The 19731-nt window shown below is 38.7% G+C and overlaps 1 protein-coding gene across 7 annotated transcripts in view; it reads left to right on the plus strand.

Annotated features, from left to right (window-relative positions):
* Nucleotides 1–19731, plus strand: part of BTRC (beta-transducin repeat containing E3 ubiquitin protein ligase) — a 207816-nt gene that overhangs the window by 72026 nt on the left and 116059 nt on the right. For all 7 annotated transcript variants that reach the window (XM_042456505.1, XM_042456509.1, XM_042456506.1 and 4 more), the window contains one exon: nucleotides 17097–17174. In XM_042456505.1, coding sequence (XP_042312439.1) covers nucleotides 17097–17174 — 78 coding nt within the window. The remainder of the gene's footprint in view (nucleotides 1–17096; nucleotides 17175–19731) is intronic.

Here is a 19731-nt window from a genome sequence, read left to right on the forward strand (position 1 = left end):
CTCCAGGGGGGTGGGAGCTCTCTAAATTTTTGACGTGCATTGTGCACCTTGTCTATGAAGTGTGGTTTGAATTATCTGTTTTTATTTGCTTAATGATGGGAGGGTGTTAAAGTCAAATGTTTAATTAACCCAGCAATGGGCTGCGCTGTCTCTTACACATGCACTGAACTGATTGAGATCTCTCACAGAGAATACTGAATAGGAAGGATAATGTGGCACTCAGATGGAAGATTGCTTTTTCAATCCATTTGCTGGGTCACTGCTTTGAATGTCTTATTGGATGAAAGGCATTCAGCCCAAGGGGGGAAAGAGCCCAGCATTTAAGTACATTTTGTTTCTCTCCTGGTCCCCTCCCCACCCAGAAGTTAACTAAAACGGATATGTTGCAGGTTTAATAGGCCATTCATGTCCAAGCAAGAGAGTGTAAATAGTGGGTTTCAATCTATTCTGGCTTAAAGCTGTATACTTTCCTTTAGAAACCAAAAATCTGACTAGCCTTGAGGTATAGGAACAAGAAGTGTTAAACATGCACATTCCTAACTTCCATGTTGATGATGCTGGCTGGAGAAAAGGAAAATCTACTATTCCCTTTCCCAGTCAATGAGGAAATGTGTGCTGTTTTTAAAGCCACGGTTGAATAGCATTCCAGAGTTGGAGTTTGGTTATTTGAAATCTGTATAAATAGGATTGTGATCTAAGTAGGTGGTTTTTGTCACAGAGAAAAATACAGTGGATGAACATCAGCACACCCCTGGATATAAGTTAGCACCATTGTCAGATTCATATGGAATCTTGGTCCATGCTGGGTGGATTCCTGATCTGTTCATTTTCTTTGCAGTCATTCACATGCTGCAGCCCATACCAGAGGAGGTTAGTACAGAAGAAACAGCTTCTGTTTATTCTGCACATACTTTGGTTATGTGTGTGAGGAAGTGCAGTTCTATATCTGTTGCCATGGTAATCTTTTCCACACCCTGTAAGTTCACTCCATCAGTAGTAGTCTGCTGTCTTGGTAGATGGGTGTGAGATTCAGCTCTCTCCTTAACCTGGCCAAAGTGTTTTTTTGATCACTACACAATGGATTGAATGGATTAGTGATTCAGTTCCCTAAGAATATGGTGTGATTTTCTGTACAGTCCAGTTCCTTTCCCCCACCTATAATAGAAGATCTGATAGTAAATCTTACATTGCCGTTGAATTTGTCATACCATTTAAAATTTTCTTACATTGTTCTAAACTAATTCACGTGAAAACCTGTAGTAATAGATACTGTCCTGAGTGGGATGAAGTGTTGCAGTAGTCTCTGAATATAGTTGTTGTTTTGAACCACAATGAGGGGTTCATATTTGGACTGACCTCTGTTTCATGTAGAAAGGAGGTAAGTTTGGTTTAGCTGATAAAGGAATGAATGAGAATATGTGAAGATCACACCAGTTGGACCTTCACAGGTTGAAAAGGGGGGTTGGGTGGGAAGGGGAGTAATAATTGAAAGCCTCAAAGTTTCTGCTGGTGCTTCAATACTGAGGACAGCATGTCATATGTTGTTTTCTGGTGTGGTTCAAAACTTTCACTTAAAAAGGAACTGAGAATATAATCTGACAGGAATATCTCAAAAGGTTGCTTGCAGCAAAGTGATTTATAGAGTTGAGTGATCCAAGGCCACAACTCATTTAAACAGGAAGCCAAAAGACAGAGATGATCTTTCCGCAGTTTACAAGAGGCTGGGTGAAGAGGACCATTAAATTGGAGACATACTGGGGGTGGCGGTTGCCATTGCCTTTCTCTAAGGCTAAGAGTATGACTTGCACAAGGTCATTCAATAGTTTTCTATGGTTCAGTGGGGATTCAAACCCTGCTGCCCAATGGTCAAAGCATTATACTTTGGTTTGTTAGTTGACTTCAAAATATAGATTTGGTTAGATGAAGTCAGACTGTATGACTCTCTCTCCATCTGACTGTGTAGTCCAGACTTCCCTATTCTGTCTTTTTCCTGGTGAAAAACAGTAAATTGCCTTCCTTGGAAATCTCCAGGAGCAGTGATTCATCTTTTTAAGTAGGTGTAGTATTTAACATTTAAAAATACCTGTTTTTCAAAGCAAACAATGGACTTTCAGAATTTTTTATGAGTTTGGGGCATTTCTGGATGTTCCCATGAGCACCACAGGGTACAGGAGTAGAAAATTGGCTTTTACTCCTAATGAAGTTGCAAACAATGCATTAGAATCATTATCCTCCCTCTCTTTTATGGGGATTAGGGTCACATGACTCATGGCAAGGAGGCATGACTGCCTTGGAAGTGTGGTCCTGTGATACAGAGGACTAAAGGTGGTATATGGTAATAGGCACTGTCCAAAGAACTGAGAGATATGTTTTGCAGTGGAAAAATAGATAATTTTAATGGGTTTCATATTTAAGATCATGTTTTCATTAGAGACATTTCAGTAGAAGTTAGAATATATGTGGAGAGACAACTATGAATATACAGTGAATCTAGCAAACCTTATAATTTATCAAGTGCTTTCAGTTTCCATGCAGATGAAACTAATAAATACTGAAAAGAAGAAAAAAAATGCATCTGCATCTAGAGAATTTTAATAAATAAAAAAGTTTTTTAAAAAGCCCTACACAGACTTCTTTACTCCTCTTTTTACTACTAGAAATATGTTTTTGACACACCCTTGGCATGTCACCATGGTTCATAACATGCTGTTCCTCCCTTCAATTTAGTTTTCACCAGTAATCAAAAAAGCCTTAAATTACACAGGAGAGAACAAAATGAAAGTGACTATATTCATGTATCAGTCTAGAAATTTAGCTTTAAAAAATTGACCTCAAAAAACTGAGTCGACTTATCCACGGGTCAATGTAAGTATTGTAGTTTAAGTCGTACACACACACACACACACACACACACACACACCATCCCCTGGTGAAAGACAAAAATTAAATCTGCCCTGGAAGGACTGACCCCCTTCTACTCTCTCATCCATCCAACCTTTAGTATCAGCATGAATAATTATGCTTGCTGGAATTTTGTAAGTTCTTTTGCATTGTTTTCCTTTGTTCATCTTTTACATCCTTTATTACATGCCTCTTAAGTTTTACCCTCAACTTATCCATGAGTCATATCAAAATCTATAATTTTGGCCCCAAAACCTGCCTATGAGTTATACATGAGGTCGACTTATAATCGAGTATATACAGTAATTCTTAAATTTGTTGCATTTATGTGTGGGAATCCAGGATTTTGAAAGTACTGTAGATTCGAAGAAAGGAGTGGAAATGGAGCAAATGGCTGCAATTGCTTGTTTCTAGCTTCCACCTACCACTTTTCTTCTCTTGATGTACTGCTGTTACATGTTGAAACAAAACCCACAAATTGTGTCTTGCATGCTTCTGTCATATCAGCTGAACATGGATTCAACAGTGACAGCTATAGATGGAAATATGAAATATTTATAATGAAAAAAGTAAGTTGTAGAGAACAGAAACTCAGATGGCATGGTAGCTTTATTTCTATGCATGTGTGCCAATTGATTAAAAGGTACCGTTATATTGGAAAGGCAATGTAAAGATAAATTCCTTTGTTTTGTCTTATGCTTCACCAATCAAATGGTTCTAAAAATATGCTGGCCATTGTTGTTTGGCTTTTCAGCTATCAAAATGTAAGATCATGTCTAGTAAGAGAACAAAATATGTATTGGTAAAGCATTCCTAAAAGGGCTATTCGTTTTCAGAATCATAAATGATACCTTAAGGTCCTGTTGGTTTTTGTTGCCCTGATTTAACCTCTTCTTAAGAAAAATTTAAAAAAACCCAGCTCTTCCTAATGTTGATGTCAGATTTATAAAAATAACCAGATATCCTGATTAGGAGAAGCAAAAGTTCTTTGGTTAATATGTGGAAAATTATATTCAGAGTTCTCTGGATGTATTCAGTGCTATCAAAATGTATTTAAAAAGCAACTGGCCAGCTAGCTTGTTAGATCAGAGAACTTTATTCTTTCTAAATTCCTAAAAGATACATATAAAACAAGACTTGGTTCTTTAGACTAGAAACTAAGCATGTCTTATTTATAACAGAAGAACAGAGGCTGTGCACACTTCTTCATAAGATGATGATCTAGTCATCATTTAAAAAAATAATCTTAGGATTGATCCTAATAATGCCTTTAGAAAATACTGTTTTCATACAGGAGGCTTTTAAGGCATGCAACTGTAAAAACTGAACTTTCAAGTATTTTAATGGTAACAGTTTAAAAAAGAAATGTAATAAACAGGAATAAACAAGAGGTAACTTAATTGTGCTGTGTGATTTTGTATGGTTTTGATATCCTGTTTTATAGTGAAACATGCTGATGTAGCATTTTGAAACATGCTACAAAACAAGTTATACATATGGTATGAAAATAAGAAATATATGGTATTGACTTCATAAAATACGCATGATTCATTGCAATAAGAAAAGGATGCCATAATGACACATAGACTTGACATACATACCCACTTTGAAATATGAACTGCTGATTTGGTTCTGAGAAGCCTGTCTTAAAAATTCAGGCTGCAGCAGCAACAGCTCATTGTTTCTTTGGTAGGCAACAAACCTATCCAACATAAAAGTGAATTAAATGAGTAGGGTGAACTGCAAAGTTTGTTACATTCCCATGCTCTCCTTTTAATAAGTTATAATGTAAACTGGAGTCAAATTAGCTTAAATATAACCATCTTCCAGATAATGTGTTTTGTTGCAGTATGTTTTAAATGGTCTATTGACATTTACAGTACAGTACTTTGAAAAGAGATTTGGACACAAGTGCTGTTATCCACATCACCATGTATGTACCTCTTTGAGGATACTTCCCATGGGACAAGCTGCTCTGTATAGCTTCAGCTAGTCTGATGATTTGTTTCTGTTTTTCTCCACTAGTAATCCTTACCATTGCAAGGATTGCATTTTGATCATAAGTGTTTAATTTCTCTTGAGATGGGAGATTGGAGAAGGAAGTCTGCTAAATGGTTTAATAGGTTGTTGAGTCCATAAGTTTTATAAAGATGTTTACTTTCTCTTTCACATGATCTGTGTCAGTTTTCCAACTAGTGCTTTTTGAAATAGCTGAGATTTATAAACTGCCAAACTGCATTTATGAAATCGGGATGCTGACGGTCCCTTTACAGTAGCAGGGCTCTTGGCTTCATTTATCACTTGCAAAGGTTATTGGAAAGGGACTATAGCAGTTTTTACTTTCCTGTAACCATTAGAGCAGCATTTATTTCCTTTCTCCTCTTTAATCCATGCTGTGGCAGAGTCTCAAACTAATTCAAATGAATTTTTGCAGCCTTCACCCTTTGCGCTTTCCCACAAGATACTGAAATTCAAGTTTATACACACATGCCCTTCGCTTTCCTGGAATACTAGGAAACTAAATGTGAACCTCTCAGAGTATCTGGAATGTTGTGCTTGACCTTTAGATTGTCCTTGAGATCCTTATAAAATTAGTTGAGAACTGACTGGGCTGTTTACTGTGTCTCACTTTTATTGACCAGAACTGCTTTTGTCAGGCTTTTTCAGTCTTACAAGCACAATGCTTTTTCTTCTCCCAAATCACATTCTTGTCTTTTGAAATAATGTGTATTCATACATGGTGGTTTCCATAAGTCCTACTTGTTTGGAAAAGATTTGTTTGTCACCAGAAGCTCTGCCACAATAAGAAACTATATGCGACAAAACATTTGTAACCTGTTTTCTCCCCTCAGAGCGGCATGCATCTTCCTTATTGGATGCAGGTTTCAAAGGCAGTAGCATCTTTTAAAGACCAATTCTGCACAAATTCTGGCCTCTGGGATAATGACAAGTGTTTTGCCTACATAAACTCTCTCTCTCTCTCTCTCTCTCTCTCTCTCTCTCTATATATATATATATATATATATATAATCCCCTTTTGAAGTCCCCACACACCTAGTTTCCCTCAAGCTCATCATCTCTGTCAGGTTAATCAATAGGCACCGTATGGCAGAGGGTCAGTAATCAGTGTCATCATGCCTTTAAATCGTGTTGAAAATTTGCTTAAAGCCTGGGCCAATTAACATCGAGATGATGAATGGATGGGTAGATGGGAAGAGCCTGGCGCTTGGGGGCTTTGTGCAGAGGAGATGCTCAGCTGTTGAGCAGCCGACACCAGCGAATAAAATCAGCCATTCATGTGAGCTCAGTCCACCCACTCTTAATGATAATGTCAATCTAGCAAAATATATACACATTGGAGTTGTCATGAGTTCATAAATCAAAGGAGTTTGTCAAAGGCATTCAGATTAACGAGGCAGCAGCAATAACAAGTCAAATTTGCATAGAGAATTGCCTGAATCTCAGTAAATTATGATCCTGTTTTTCATTTGATTATTTGCTAATGTCTCAAGAGGGAGAATGATTATATTAGCATGCAAAATCTACTCCAGAAGTAGGAATCAGAGGTACAGCCGACTAGCACATGACAACAATTAATCAGTTTCTGCATACTACCATGAACACACAAGGCCCAGAAATGAACTCCTTTTATTATTATTTCTCCTTGCTACTGATCCAAATGGTTCAGCTTGACAGCGACTTTATATTGCTTTAACAGTGTTCTGAATTGTGCCTGCAGGCAAGACATAGTTATGCAGCTATAACCAACCTATCCATCTGCCAACCAGATTGGAATTCTCCTATCCAAAGCTTCCATTAACCCCCACTGACAGCTCCAAACAGGATTAAGGATTTGAACGCATAAAAAAGTCCTGTCTGTATTAGACATGGTTTCTTTCTCTGTGTGTCTCTTGCAGACATGCAGATACATGCATGCTGCTAGACATCTGAAAAAGTACTACATCTGTATAACTTTATAATTAGCACTGGCAAATATAGTCCCCTTGTCTTTCTGCCCATGGAGGGATCAGCTCCCCAGTTGGCATGGTTATTATGACCCCTGCTGTGAGACAAGAGGCAGTCTTAGAAGGTGGTTCTCTTCAGTTGATAGCCTTTTAGAATACTTCCATCCACCCATTAGATCAAATTCCAGCATTTCTTTGGATAGCTTCTGTGGAAGAAATTCTTAGTATCATAGTTTAGACCAGTGATTCCTAAAGTGGGCAGTATGCCTCCCCAGGGGGCAGTGGAAACATCTGGGGGGGGCAGTGAGGTGGAAAGGGGGAAGCATGAGGGCACTGAGGGAAAGGGAAGCTTTAAGTCAAAGTACTGGTAAGCAAGAAATACAAGGGGAACCAGCAACCTTTAGGACCATGATGGAGATAAGGGTTGCATGAAAATTCTTTTCAGGGTCCTTTAAAACCACAACACAGCTTCAATGATCATTTTATATGGTAGTGTCTGCCTGCTCAGCTGTGACTTTCAGTGGTGGTGGCAGGGGCGGTTGGGAAACTCTTATGGGGCTTGGGAACAGGACATTATTTCTGTGGCTCAGAGTGGCATCATTTTGAGTTAGAACACATGGTGGTGAGGGAGAGGTGCTGATGAAAAGGAGCTTTCAAATTTGGGGCTCTGCTTAAGCTTTGTGAGCTTTTCTGGGCTGGAAGGTTGGAACTGCTCTGCTGATCCTGTTCAGGTAACAGAAGAAACAAGGTTTGTGTATGCATGTGGGGGGAACACTTGAAGTTGTGTGGGGAAGACATGTCTCTGAGGAAGAAGAGGAAGAAACATCTGGGGTCTTGGAAGGAGTCCTTTACCTTGGATCAGCTCCTATAGATAAAATCCCTCCTTTTCTCCGTCTACACCAGTCTCCAATCCAGGGCATTTGGCCACTGTAAACCCCCCCCCCCCTTTATATACAGACCAGCTGCCCCACTCTTTGCCTCAAAAAAGAAAGCTTGAGAGCCCTTCCACACCAGGGAGAAGCTTCTCCATTTTCACCTGGTCACATTGGGAGCAGCAACCAAGCAGCTGGCTGAGCAGTAACCAAGAGGCTTATCGCCCACACTTGCCTTTGCTGGAGTGGCATGGGTAAGAGGTTTCTTGGTTGCTGGTCATTCAGTGGCTTGGTTGTTGTTGTTCCAAGGGTGACCAGGTGAAAAGGGAGCAGCGACTGTGCAGACAGTCAAGCAGCAATGAAGAATCGCCTGGGCTGGCTTTTGCCACAAGACTGACACAGGCAAGAAGCTTCTCAGTTGCAGTCAGCCAGCTGCTCAATTGCTGCTCCTAAGGTGGCTGGATGCAAAGGGAGCAATGGCCAGGATTGGTTGTTTTCAGTTTGTAATAGAACTGTAGACCTAATATCAAGAAAATCTCATGGGAGGGGAGTGCTAGGACTGTTGCCCAAGGGAAAAAGGGGGCAGTAGCCAGAAAAGGTGTGGTGACCACTGATATAGCTGTATTTCACACAAATGAGACTTAGCAAGGGCTCCTTATAAACAGTTCCTAAGAATTGTCTCTTCTTTCTCAAAAACATGTTTTCTCTATTAATCCAGTGGGGAAAACATCCATCTTTACCTCACTGCTAGTAATTAGTAGTTACTCTACTAAAACAAGAACTGAGGTCTCAAACATCATTCACATGCTTAGCATCCTCAGAATGTTCTGATTGTCTTTTGATCTTCTACTGCAGCCTTCCCCAACCTGGTGCCTCTAGATCTGTTAGACTGCAACTTCCATATTCCCACAGTCAGAATATCTGATTGTGAGATACTATGAAGTGTGCAACTCTAGAGGGTACCAAATTGGGGGAAGATGCTGTACACTGTGAGAATAGGAGTTAAATTATGACCCAGTTTTTCTAGGAGGAGAAGGCTCTGACTTCCTTACTACTTACCTTATTGTTAGGTAAAATATTCAAAACTTCTTTGACACAAGCATTTTTAATAATAATAATATGTTTTATTTATATACCGCTATTACAAAGATCATAGCGGTGAACAGCAAGTAAGCTAATTAGCAAGTAAGCTAATTTGCCCCCAACAGTCTGGGTACTCATTTTAGCGACCTCGGAAGGATGCAAGCCTGAGTCGAGCTTGGGCCCTTTTGCTGGTCTTGAACTCGCAACCTTGTGGTTTTGAGTGAATGGCTGCAGTACAGGCATTTATCCACTGCGCCACCAGGGCTCCATCCATTTTTAATCTGGGCTCCTCCCCCTAATTTTTGTTGTTAACTGCTGTCACATTGAACTAGACGTATGGTAACTCTTATCAATTAGAGACCTCTAAGGCACCTTGACATCAGCAGCCCTCTACAGGTCTTGCAGACTCAAGGCTGTGGCTTACTTGAGTTAGTCTGTCTGCAATACAGTAATCTTCTTTGCTCTTAACTTCCACTTTGCCAAGCATTACAGCCAACCCTGTGTATCCACAGATTCAACCATCCACAGCTTGAAAATATTAAAAATATATAATTTTTTAAAAGCAAATCTTGATTTTGCCATTTTATGTAACGGACACCATTTTACTATCCCATTGTATTTAATTGGACTTAAGCATCTATGGATTTTAATATCCACAGGGTGTCCTGGAACCAAAAGCCAACGGATATCAAGGTCCCACTGTATTATCTTTTCTAATGAGACATGTCTCGTCATGATATGTCCAAAGTATGACAGCCTCAGTTTAGTCATCTTGGCTTCCAGGGAGAGCTCAGGCCTGATTTGCTCTAGGACCCATTTACTTGTTCTTTTCGCAGCCCAGGGTATCTGCAGAACTCTCCTCCAGCACCACATTTCATATGAGTTGACTTTCCTCCCTTCAGTCTTCTTCACTGTCCAACTTTCACAACCGTACATAGAAATGGGAAATATGATGGCATGGACAATCCTACTTTTGGTAGCAAATGATATATTCATACTTGAATTTGTCCAGTTCATTCATAGCTGTCCTAAGTCCTAATTTTTTAAACTCACATCACAATTTTGATTAATGACTGAGTCACAGTATAGGAAATCCTTGGCTACCTCAACTCTTCACTGTCTACTTTAAAGTCCACCTCATGCATCTGAGGAAGTAGACTCAAGTCAACCTGATATGCAAAGGGATCTTGTGGCAACTTGCAGACTAACTAAAAGAAAGAAGCTGGTAGCATGAGCTTTTTAATGCATTGGTCCTGTGGTTACTGCAATCCCTGGTGACTTTCTTGGGAACTGGAATGTATACTGAGCATTTCCAGTCTGTGGACCATTCTTATGTTTTCTATATTTGTTGATATATTTCACTTAGAACTAAGTAGATCCTGTCCCTGTAGCTTGAAGCAGATTTCTTCCTTGAATGAATCTCTCTTTCTTTCACCTCTTTTATATAGTTATTCAATGTATAGCTGTTAGAAAAATTTGTTTTGGATGATGTCTCTTGCCCGTGGTTCCAAACTGGTACCAACTGGATGCAGATGCAGTCTTCTCTGGAATTCAGGATCAAAGCAAACTTCAACACAGACTTCAGCTTGCTGGAACAACTAGTGAAACAGCTGCTGAATTAAATAAACAAACTATAGCATGCTTCACTCTTCAGAGGGCTTTTATTGTCTTAGTTGCTATATACATAATCTAATAAGCTACAACTGTACAACACATCTTTACTCTCAAAGTCCATTCTCAGAATAAAAAACACTAGATCATAAGATCAACTTTCCCTCAATGCAACTCTTTAGTCCAGCCTCTTTTCCACAAGTTGTCATTAAACATATGAACCAATCACAGTATAAACAGAAAACATGTCTTGTTTACATTTTGTCTCGTCCGTTGTCCTTGAACACTTTGAGGCCTAGGCTTTTTTGCCTTCAGTCTGTAACCAATTTAAAACTTTAGCAACCAATGTCACATCTGAACATTTTCAATACAAATATACAATAACAATAGCTTCTTCATCTTTTTAATTTTTCTTGGTCATGCGGTGTCTGGTCGTAGGGTGTCTTTATTTTTGGTTTAAATTTCCCTTCGATTTTTCAGGTCTTGTGGAAGACCCTTTTGATTCTCAACTTCTATTTCTCTGCTTTGACTATAATAGTAGTTTACCTTTCCCCTGTGCAGAGTTCGCTGAACACTTGCATTCATGTTTCTGACTGTATTTCTGACACTTTTTCCTTTTGCTTCTTGTCTATCTTTAACAATTTAAAGAATTTAATCTGTCATCCACTGAAGCTTCTCTTTCTTTTTGGCTAAAGATAGCATCTTTTTCCATTGTTCCTTTACAATGTCCTTGAATCTTCTGATTCCCAGTCACTTAGGCTTAATATTGCAAATCTATTTTTTAACATTATCTTTCAGCTCTCTGGGGATGTCCTTCAGGCTGTATTTTGGCACAACAATCGATTTGGTGTTCTTTAGCGCTGCTCTAATTTTTGATTTTAGCAGTTGTTTGTGTCACAGTCTGTTTATAGTCTTGTTTTTGCAAAGAGAATGTAGCTTCTTCATCTTTTGCATCCAATTATGTAGACTGTCTGATTTCTGTATTGGCTATTCAATGATGCTCATGTATTCAGTTGCCTCTTTGGTTGCCTGAAAAATGTATATGCAGTGAACAAACCGTTGACTTCGTAAAATTCAATCTGTCACTCTCTTGCTTCATTTCTTGACCCTAGAACAAATTCTGCTAAGATGTTTGATTCTGCCCTTTCAGTTTCTTCCTCTTCTGCCTCTGCGACTTGAATTATGGTTGATGCATTTTCCCTAAAGTGTTACTGATATTATTTGGTCAAGGAATATTATTATATTCCTTGAATGCCTTTGCTATATCTTTCTCCACTGTTAAGCACCTCGCATTTCTTCTTAGATTTTCAATTCCTGGGTAAACACTGTGTAATTATGTGATGGAAAATGTCCCATTCCTTTCCACTTTAGCTTACTAAACTCAAGTATTGCACCCCAAGTATTGTTCCATTTCTTGTTTTACAATGTCTAATTTCCTCTAATTCATGCGTCTCTTATTCTATGGTTTTTCAGAGTTTAATTTAAATCTCTGAGCACATCAACTGCTTAACTTTCTTTCTTTCAGCTTGTCCAGTTGCATCCTTAGCCATAGGGCTTCTCATATTTGTTTTCTGCTCTTCCCCAGTAGCTTGTTTGGTGCCTTCCATGTCTCATCTTCTGGTGCTATCTCTTGCTTCATTTTTGACTGCCTCATCATAATGTTTTCAATGTAGAAGGTTTCAGGAGTGATTTATCATTGTCTTCTTCTGTGCAGCTTTGGTATCATTGCTGTTGTTTCTGAGAGATCCTCCACCAGTGTCATTGCGCTGCAACCCGGTAGCCGTTCGACACATTTAGACTGGCTGCTCATCAAAAGCCTGTTTGACATGGGAGACGCTACCAGCAGTGTAGTCTCTTGGCTCACAGGAGCATGCAATTCCTCTAACTGCACACTTTAGTCTAGCTGCTGAATACTGTTTCTTTATTTATTATATTAATGTGTATCCCATTTTTTCTCCCAAAAGTGGGACCCAAAGCGGCTTACAGTCTTAAAACTTACAATTAAAAACTTATAAAAATACAGTGAAAAATGTACAAAAGTGACAATTAAAATGGAATTAAAAATACTTTAGTTACTGTTCTTGGATTTTACAGACAGTTAGAAGGCAGCAACAATTCCTAATTTGTGCTCTTAAAATCATACTTTTTCTTGAACTGACATCCAGCTGCGATCAGCATAGATGTATGTGGGAATTCTGTGAACAATTTAGTGAGGAGCAATGCATCCACCTGTATATGTCTGCTGTACATTTAAAACACATAGCAGATCTAAAGGTTACCTACTATTGGAGCCCTGGTGGCGCAGTGGGGAGCCCTGGTGGTACAGTGGTTAAATGCCTGTACTGCTGCCACTCACTCACCAACCACAAGGTTGTGAGTTCAGTGCCAGTCAGGGGCTTAGGGTCGACTCAGCCTTGCATCCTTCTAAGGTTGCTAAAAAGAGTACCCAGCTTGTTGGGGGCAATTAGCTTACAGTTGTGAACTACTTAGAGACTGCTTAATGCAGTATGAAGTGGTATATAAATGAAGCTGCTATTCCTATTGCTACCATGGAGAAGAATTTTCTGGTGCAATTTCTGTTTCAAAAATGTTCTAAACCTTGTTGTCCACCTGGAACAAAGATTTTCAGTTTGAAGTGATCAGCTCCATCTTCACTGCTTCTTAAGGAGCATAATGTTTTCCAGTCTTTCAGCCTTTGCGAAGCGTAACTTAACTTGCTGACAAAAGTGCATGAGCAGCGCTCCTCTTTAATAGTCTGCTGTGTTGGTGCAGTAGAATGGGGTGATGGCAAGCTGTGAGCTACCATATGCACTTGGCAGTCATTGTCTGGTCTTTGTTCAGCCAACCTCTTAGTCTTGCCACCTATAAAGATAATGAATAAAACAAACGCTTCAGATTAGCTGTTTAGTTTGAAGAAAGAAATTGGTACTCTTGAAACAAGGTGGGATAGGCAAAAGAAAGCCATGGAATTTGTTAATGTATTTCAGCAAAAAGACAGACTTAGGAGCAAAGAGGTGTATAAACTCAAAAAATAAAATTCTCTTTTCTAGATGCTATTACATCCAAAGATGCTTACATATCAATTTGCCATATATTCTTTCACACTTACTTAATTTCTTCTTCAGCATTTACTCAATATTTTACTTATTCACTGAATGTGAATTTTGTTTAGATCCTTTGATAGAAATATATACTGTAAATAGAACTGCCAATACCGTAAGTGGTAAATGTTGTCTGCCACTTGCTGTTCAGAGAGAGGTTTTCTATTTAGATTAAGCTAAAAACCTATTAGGGAGGAATCCTGTTTGCTTCTTGTACTCTCTAAAACATTTATTTCTTTATTTATAATGTTTTAATGTTACTCTTCAACTCTAAAAGAGCTTCCAGAATAGCTAGTATAGGAGCATGACACACATCTGTTACCAAAATACTAAACTATTTTGTCCCAATTTCATGGTGCTTTGCTGTTCTCTTGTATTTCTCTTGATATTTATTCTACAATTCAAATGATAAATTGATATCTTCCCCCAAATATCTTACTGTTATCAGCTCTGTGATTTCCATGCTACATTTCTAAATTCTAAAATTAACTTTTTAAAAAATCTTATAAATGCTTCTTGGGAAGACATTAGCCAGCAGTAATAGGTTTCTGCATTCTGGATTCTTTTTCTGAATGCAATTCCTGATATAAGATAGGGTTACCAGCTCATGCTTGAGTCCACCAAAGAGTTAATTTTCAACTGTGAGTCCCCAAATGTTGTTGGGCTTCAGCTCCCATCACTTCTAGTCATTGCATGCCATGATTAAGACATATAGGTACCTGAAGGCAGGAAAACTTACTGTTAGAGAACTGCGTGAATGTCCACGATTCAGTTTTAGTGGTGTTGTTTTCTGGGTCTGGCTATCAGCACTGTTCCTATGGAATAATACCTGAGAAGTCACTTGAATTTGAAAAGAACAGCGAAGTAAGTGTGCTGCCAATACTAATGAATTGCATACTACCTTTCAACTTTACTTAAACATATTTGTCATTGTGGGGGATTTTGAGATTTCTTTACATACAGTGCCTTGCACAAGTATTCATTCCTTTTGACTTTTCCACATTTTGTTGTATTATTTATAACCTATTGTTGAATGTACAGGTAAAAATATTGTTTGTTGTTAAGTAAACAAAACCAAACAACAATGTGTAGCTTGCATAAGTATTTACTTTATATGCTGTAGCATGCCTAACAAATCTGCAATGAAGCCCATTGCTTCAGACGTCACATAAATAGTTGAATGGAATCCATTAGCTTACAATTCCAATGCCACATAATCTCAGATTAACTCCACCTGCTTCAGAAAGGCCCAGAATTTGTTAGGGAAAATATCTAAATAAACAGCATAATGAAAACTAAGAAGTTATCAAAACAAATCCCAGATAAAGTTGTGCAGAAGCACCAATCAGTGTTGGATTATTTTTTAAAATCCTAAACTATGAGCTGCCTTGGGACACTGTTGTATCCATGATTTTAGAATGGAAATAATATGTCTTTACTGTGGCTGTGCCTAAAAACACTGTTAGTCCAAACTCAGTGACCATGTCAGAAAGATATTAGTCAGAAAAGCAACCAAGCAGCTAATGGTAACTCTGTTGGAGGTAGAGAGAGCCACAACTGAGATGGAAGTGGGACAACTGTCACCTAGTCACTCCGCAAAGCTGGGGTTTATGGAACAGTGGTGAGACAAAACTTATTGGTAGACAACCTATATCAAATCCCCTTTGGAGTTTGCAGAAGTTCATGTGGGAGACACAGCAAATATGTGGGGAAAGATTTTCTGGGCTGATTAAGTTAAACTGAATTTTTTGTTCCTGCTGCAAAATACGCTGTGCCACAACGCCAGTAGTGCTCATAGTGCTTAGAACAACATTCCTACGGGAAGGCATGGTAGTGGCAGATGCTCTTTTTTTGGCAGGGACTGAAAAACTGGTGAGGATTGAAGGCAAGGTGGAGGCAAATATTGAGCCATTCTGGAGGAAAACCTTTTTCAGTCTGGGGCCTGAACCTGGAATGGAGCTTTGTCTTTCAACAGAACAGTGATCTTAACCAACCAAAAATAAAATTGGAGTGGTTTTAAAATGATAATCTAAATGTTTTAGAATAGCCTAAGCAAAGTTCAGATCTCAATTTGATGGAGAATTTGTGGCAAGGTTTGAAAGTTGTCATTTACCAACTATCTTCATCAAACCTGACAGAGTTGGAGCAAGAATGGTGGGAGCAAACCACAAGTCCAAGATGTGCAAAACTGATACAAACGTATCAGAGGAGACTTGTTGCTGTAATTGTTGCTAAATGTGCTTCTACCAAGGTGAATACTGTACTTCTGTATGCAACAGGTGCAAGTTTAGTTTACTTTTACACCACCATAAAAATAGGTTGTGCTTTCACACTTTTGAATATCTTGTATTTATGAGATGGTAATAAAGCCAAAGGAATCCATTTTAATTCCAGGTTGTAATACAGCAAATTATGGAAAAGTCAAAAGGCGGAGGTGAATACTTCTATGAAGCAATGTATGTTGTCATTGTATTTTTAACAGAATGCAACTAGTCTTGTTAAAATTTGCTGGGATATATATATTCTCAACAGTGACAGCAGTTACTAACCATACCGAATGACTGTTGCACAGTGAGGTGCTTCAAAAAGCTGTTTGCAATGCAACACAGGTGGCTATTAGATTAAAGCTTCACTGGACATATAGAACAAGTAGCATGGTTCCTAGCTGCATATGTATCGCTTACTGATATAAAGATCCTTTCATCTATTCACTTCCCATAGTCAAAATAGTCCTAATCATTATTATCATCAAGCATGTACTACTTCAGTATCCCTAGCTGAGTGCTTGGATACACGATGGCGTAGGCTCTTTGTTATCAGTGTAAGATGCAAAAGAATAATTTCAGTGTGTTTAACCCTGCTGTTGTCAAAAGCAAAGGCATCCCAATATTACGTGGGCCCAAAACAGACAAGCCAAAAGCACTGCTTCCAGGTCAATCCAGGGACATTGATTCAGATGACACACACACAGATATCAGGCTGAAGCTGTGCCATGGCTACCTAAGGCAAAAAAGTGCTCCTTGCTGGTGGTCTGTTGCAGCATACAGTAGCAGCCAGCCTTGGGACTGCAGTGTCTGGTCGCCGCATTCCCACCCTGGATGGGGAGCAATTGGTGCTGGAGTTGCCAGGGGCCACTCCAATTTGCCAGTCCACTTGACCTCTGTGTAAAAGAGTCAAAATCAAGCATAAGGTGCTAGATCTCATATTAGGAATACAAAATTTCTGACTTGACAGTATTTTGAAATCCTGTTTAGTAGTATGGATCGCTGTCATAATTTTTTATCTTTGGAATCCATTTATAGTGATTTGTTGCTTTCAACAACACAATATATATCACTTGAATTCTATGTACCAGCTACCTACTCCATAATTTATTCATACAAATATATGTTAGACAATAATAATAATTATACAAGAAATTTAACTGATAGCGAGAACAAAGTTTTATTTCCTGCGTGATGATTCCCAAAATATCAAGTATATAATTGCTCTTGTTATTTTCTCAGTTGAATGTTGAAAAATAATAATATATTTTTCCCTTTCCCCTCCTGTCCTCTGCATAGAATCCATCTGACAGAGAAGACTGTAATAATGATGAGCCCCCAAGAAAGATCATTCCTGAGAAGAATGCACTCAGGCAGGTATGTAGTTGATTCAGGTCTGCTAAATCCCTCTCCTCTCTCCTCAGCTTGAAACATCTAGAGTTCTTCAGCTTATCTTGAAAGATACAAAACATATGAAGGCATTATCCATTCCTCTCTTCCAACTTATTTTACTGAAAATGTGTGCACACTTATACCACATTCTTTAAAAGGCATGCTTGGGGCTAGTGTCTTTCTAGAGTCACATGGGAGATTCTTCTCTCTGGATCCTATATTGTTTAAGTAAAGCCTTGGAAGAAGACTTGACAGTCAGACAGATTATACTGTTCTTTTCCATGCCACAATCACCTGACCATTATATGTCCAAGAGAGACATTCGTGGCTTCTGCATCCTGCTTGATCTCTTGTGTCCTAGTAAGATTGTATTGCTTTTAGGCAAAGGTCAACACATATTTACACCTTAAGTCTTATTTTCTCTGTGTGACCATAATAACATGAACTAATGGCACCAAATCCCACTTGGTTTGGGAAGCTAAGCAGTGTCAGCTTTGATTAGTACTTGGATGGGAGACTGCCAACAAATACCATTTGCTATAGGCACATACATAAACAAAGAAATGCTCAGATATGTTCCTGGCCACACCTGTCCTTAGATATAAACAAAAGGGAAAGTCCAGTGAGCTTGTGAGATGTTCCATTAATGCAGTTGTTGTGTTGTTGTTGTTGTTGTTGTTGTTGTGTGCCTTCAAGTTGTTTCTGATTTTTGGTGACCCTATGGCAAATGTATTATGGCGGTTTCTTGGCAAGACATGTTCAGAAGATGTTTGCTGTTGCCTTCCCTTCAGGCTGAGAGTATGTTATTTGCCCAAGGTCATACAGTAGGTTTCATGACTGAGTGGGGAAATGAACCCTGGCCTCCAGAGTTGTTGTCCAACACTCAAGCCACTATGCTTTGCTTAATGCAGTGCTGGCTACTAATTTCGAGTATTATTTTGGAAACTGGGTGCAATCATATTCTGGGTTTATCTAAAGCTGTTCCTAAGCTTCAGTGTTTTGTTAGAGGTTACACACATAGTAGTATGCTATTTGGTGAATCCACACATACTCATCGGTATGACACAGCTGAGAATTTTGAGGATAGTGGAAAAAGAAAAGTTATCATTTGGCTGCAAAATTATTTATAAAAGCAAGTTTGAACTAATTTGGTTTACAATATATTTGAGAGGTTGGAGGAGTAAGGAAATGTACATGGGAAATGTACATGGGAGAACATGTACATTTTTGCACCACATGTATGGAATATATATTCCTCATTTAGAAGAAAAAGAAGAAAGCTATATTTTCTGCTAACAAAAAAACAGCTTTCATGGTGACCCACAAAACCTTGACAATGCTGTGCAAATGGTGATCAATATTTTGTAACTGACCATACAAGAGTCAATTCACCATTGCTTTTCTAAAGCAGAGATGCTATGTGAGGACAATTTAAATATGGTTATATCTCAAGAAGACCAATTCCAGTGTCTGTTCTTCTCTATCTGCCAGGAATTAGGAAAATAAATACAGGTAGATGTTATTATTAGCTGCTTTTTGTTGGGGAGTGGGAGGAGTTTGCCATAAAAACTGTAGCAGTCAGATATATACCTTTTAGTTCATGTATATGTGGAGTCTTGGAGAACCATGACAAGGGAAGAAAGTTTTTGGCAACAGTATTTAAGCTAACAAACAAATTTCCTCACTGCTAAGTTATAAATTAATTTTAATAGGCTGATCCAGATGGTCCATTTGGAAAATGGATAGCTTGATCTGTTGAAAATTAAACTAAATTTATCTCTCTCATACTTCAAACTGAAGCTAGTGTGAAAAGAGTGCCCATTAAGTCCAGTGAATACAGATGGACCAGCAGGTCACACATGGGACTAATTTGATTCATTTAAAAAATAAATGTGTGAATTATTGAATAAGATTCCTGGTTTGAGCCCTGTTTTGTGCATGTGTGCAGCTTTTTTTCAAAAAGACTCAAATGCTTCAGTGCCTTTTTAACCTGTATTTTTCCATTTTAAATGCAACATTCTTGCCAAAATCTGTAATTAGTTTTCAGTAACCATCATTTAGTGTTGGATCAGATTGGTAGATTGATTAGGTTGGGCATTTGTTATTTTAAGGGCTTCCTTTCCATTGAAGAGATGGATCTTAGTAGCCTAGAGAGGGGAGGGGAGGGAGAGCACACTAGCCTTTAGAAACCAATGAAGAGGAAGCTCTCCAGGGATCTTTGAGCCTGTTGGCTATAGGGTTTGTTAAACAGAGCCATGAATGCAGATTTGTAAATTTATTGCAGTGCCATCTGGGTTTTCCCTTTCTCTTCACAGGAACCATATTATTTTCGGCTTGTATCTGTCTATTGTGGTGGTCACTCCCCAGGAGTTTGCCCTCCTACTCCAAAGGAAAGTGATGAATAGCAAAGGTCAGCAAGCATAGGTCACAGGGCAGCTGTCCAGAGCTGCCCTGAACTTGATTACCCTACTGTCTTAATAAAAAGATTGGCACAATGCAAGTTGTTTAAAGAAAGTAAATCTCCTTTGCTCAAATGGGGTAA

The sequence above is a fragment of the Sceloporus undulatus genome, chromosome 3 (genome assembly GCF_019175285.1).
Source record: "Sceloporus undulatus isolate JIND9_A2432 ecotype Alabama chromosome 3, SceUnd_v1.1, whole genome shotgun sequence".
Classification (NCBI taxonomy): domain Eukaryota; kingdom Metazoa; phylum Chordata; class Lepidosauria; order Squamata; family Phrynosomatidae; genus Sceloporus; species Sceloporus undulatus.